The sequence below is a fragment of the Equus przewalskii genome, chromosome 19, assembly GCF_037783145.1.
Source record: "Equus przewalskii isolate Varuska chromosome 19, EquPr2, whole genome shotgun sequence".
NCBI classification, from domain to species: Eukaryota; Metazoa; Chordata; class Mammalia; order Perissodactyla; family Equidae; genus Equus; species Equus przewalskii.
Genome location: NC_091849.1, coordinates 25,626,237 through 25,629,497, shown reverse-complemented (window position 1 = coordinate 25,629,497; position 3,261 = coordinate 25,626,237). Strand labels below are relative to the sequence as shown.

At 36.6% G+C, this 3,261-nt stretch overlaps 1 protein-coding gene across 1 annotated transcript; it reads left to right on the top strand.

Moving 5' to 3' along the window:
* The first annotated feature begins 397 nt into the window (after positions 1–397).
* On the top strand, positions 398–1,695 carry LOC103566873 (olfactory receptor 2M3-like). The gene has a single exon (XM_008543423.2). It carries the CDS (start codon positions 407–409, stop codon positions 1,343–1,345), a length of 939 nt encoding a protein of 312 aa, XP_008541645.2. The 5' UTR covers positions 398–406; the 3' UTR covers positions 1,346–1,695.
* Positions 1,696–3,261: the final 1,566 nt, after the last annotated feature.

The window sequence follows — 3,261 nt, the reverse complement described above, 5'->3', positions numbered from 1 at the left end:
TATAGAATTTGTTACGTACTGACATATGATAAATTTATGGATATACTCCTATCTAATACTAGGTTATATGGTCCTTGAGGAATCAGATGTTCTGTCCAGATGCTGTGATTTGCATTTGATATCTCGTTTAACAACTACAACAACTCAGTTAAAAAGTGATTTCTTCTTTTTAAAGGAAGTAAAATGAAGCACATAGAAATAACGCGTCAGAGGATACGCAAGTTTGTGGTGGAGTAGCTTGAGTGTGATTAATGCTACCTGACTGCAAGGTCTCTGTTCATCCTTTACACAGACCTGGCCATATCATGTATGTTAGTACCAGAGCACCATACATAGATAGTGAATAACTACCCAAATGTTTAACTTTTATAACTTCTTGTGGTTCTAGATAACGAAAATATTCATCATGGAATGGGAGAATCAGACATTTAGCTCTGACTTCATCCTGATGGAAATCTTTAGTCACACTCCTACTCATATATTCCTCTTCTCTCTTGTCCTGGGTATCTTCACAGTGGCACTCTTGACAAACACTATCATGGTTCTCCTCATCTACCTGGATACCCGACTCCACACCCCCATGTACTTCCTCCTCAGCCAACTCTCCCTCATGGACCTCATGCTCACCTGCACCACTGTACCCAAAATGGCCTACAACTACTTGTCTGGCAGGCGGTCCATTTCTGTAGCAGGATGTGAAACCCAGATATTCTTCTTTGTGTCTCTCCTCGGTGGTGAATGCTTCCTATTGGCTGTCATGGCCTATGACCGCTATGTTGCCATTTGCTACCCTCTTCAGTACCACAATCTCATGAACCAGAAAATCTGTGGACTCATGGCTGCCTCTTCATGGATCCTTGGTTCCCTGGATGGTATTGTTGATGTAGCTGCTACTTTGTCCTTTTCCTATTGCGGCTCCCGAGAAATAGCCCAGTTTTTCTGTGATGTGCCTGCACTCCTAAGTCTCTCATGCACTGATACTTCCACATTTGAAACTGTTCTTTTTATCTGTTGTCTATTGATGCTTCTCTTCCCTTTACTACTCATCGTTATCTCCTACACTCGTGTAATTGCGGCTGTCATTCGCATGAGCTCTGGAGAGGGTCGGCACAAGGCTTTTACGACGTGTACTTCACACCTTCTTGTTGTCGGGATGTATTATGCAGCAGCTATGTTCATATACATGCGGCCCACTTCTAATCGTTCCCCAACCCAGGACAAGATGGTGTCATCCTTTTACTCCATTCTCACCCCTATGCTGAATCCCCTTATCTACAGCTTCCGCAACAAAGATGTGGCCAAAGCATTCAGTAAGGTCCTAGGGAAGGGGAAATCTAGGGAATAAATTGGATGATGGTCAATAAGGTTTTTTTTGGTTTGTTTTTTGTTTTTTGTTTTTTTTGCTGTCTCATAACTCCTCTCTCTATCTGGCATGTTCATTTATCAAAAACAAAACAAAACTTGATTTTGCAGTAAATGTATAGACCATTTTCCTAAGGTATTTATAGACATTGGAATTGATAGACTCTGGGTACACAGTTAATTGGTATACTTTGCATTCATTGTATATTCATTGTGGCTTTAATCGTAAATCAATTAAAGTTCTTGAAAAGTGAAAAATTAAGTTAATAAACAGATACACTTTAGTTTATAGAACTAAATAATAAATAAAACTGCATTAAGTGCTTTTCCTTATTTTCAAAGCCCAGAGTCTTATTAAACTGCTTATAACTTGTGTACTGAGTTACATACCACTCTTGACTAATTTATTTTGTTATTAGTTCATTATACGTAAACAGCCAAACCATAGGGTCACAGATATTTTCTCATTTACCAAAAAGCTTGTCCTATAATAAATGTTACTTATATTGACAGAGGAGGTATTCTGTTTTTTGCTAAATATTTGGCTTCCTTGATACACTGAGCATTTGTATATTTGCAGATTGTCTTATGGCGGAACCACTTATATTCCAGAGTTTTATTATGTAGTGTAGTAGCATCATCCTATATTTTGTATATCTTTTTTTTTTTGAATCAGCAAATCTAAAGTAGTGAAATGAAACCCTAGTGCTGTACTTCCTACCTACAAGTCATGATCTTTATCATATCCATGCATCAAATCATGATGGGAGTATTCTTATTGTTCAGATCAATACAATCCTAGTTGAATGAGTATTGAAAAGTTTTCATGAATTTGGCAGTTGATGTAGTAAAATCATCATGAGATTGTTATGACAGAAGCTACCTACATTTTCCTGTGTTTTCCTGATGAACGTCGATGTTAACTGTGTGAGAATGTTCATTGGTTTCTGCTGAACTTTGTGCAAACCCCTGTTTCCCATCCAGAGACAACCTACACAGTCTTCTCAATGGAATACACTTAAACTCAGTAGGAACACCTCATCTTGCTGTGGGTAGGAGCATGCAAAGTGAAAACAGTTTTGTATCCCTAGATGATCAAATTTCTATGAATTATCTAGTTCTATCTGGCAAATTGCATAAACATTAGAAGGATTGGGATTAATTTCATGGAACTGGCATGTACTTCTCTAATTGGTTCCTAATATTTAGAGTTACTATAAAAGGATCTATCTAAAATAGGGCACTGAGGTGGTATTAACCTATTTAAAATATCCCTTATAAAAACTATGGTGGCCCTATTTGCAAGAGGGTCGGGGCATGAGATTTGCTATAGGATTTATGATATTCAATACCTCATCAAGCACCTTAAGACACAGTAACCTAGAAGTAAGTGGAAAAGGGGAATGTTGAGTTTTACATGTACTTGATGAACACCACTGGGAAGATGGATCCTTATGGAAATCATGGAAACCACATATTACATATTACAAATATTATTACATATTTCTAAATTTTTCAAGATAGAAATATTTCACAGTAGTTTTCCTAATTTTTAAGAAGGGGTAGAATTTCTTCCCTGACATACAAAAAAACAGTGCCAAAATATAATTCTTGACAGGAGAGTTTTCTTAAGTGAGTTTGTAAGTTCACAAGTGATCAAATTAAGTCTTCTAAAACTTTCTTCCTTCTGTCTTCTATTTTTCTTTTTCTTCATCTTTTTGACATACAATATGCTATTAATGGAAACAATAGTATAGTTTTATATTGTTATATTGAGTTCATGGAAGTTTGATTTGCTTCAGAAAAAAGTATTGTAAAGAATTAATCACAGCATACCACGCAGTTATTGTGGTTTCAGTTCCAGACCACCACAATAAAGTGAATATCACAATAAAGCAA

Excerpts from the sequence above, each read along its gene's own strand:
- LOC103566873 (XM_008543423.2), top strand. The coding sequence starts at position 407 with ATGGAATGGGAGAATCAGACATTTAGCTCTGACTTCATCCTGATGGAA.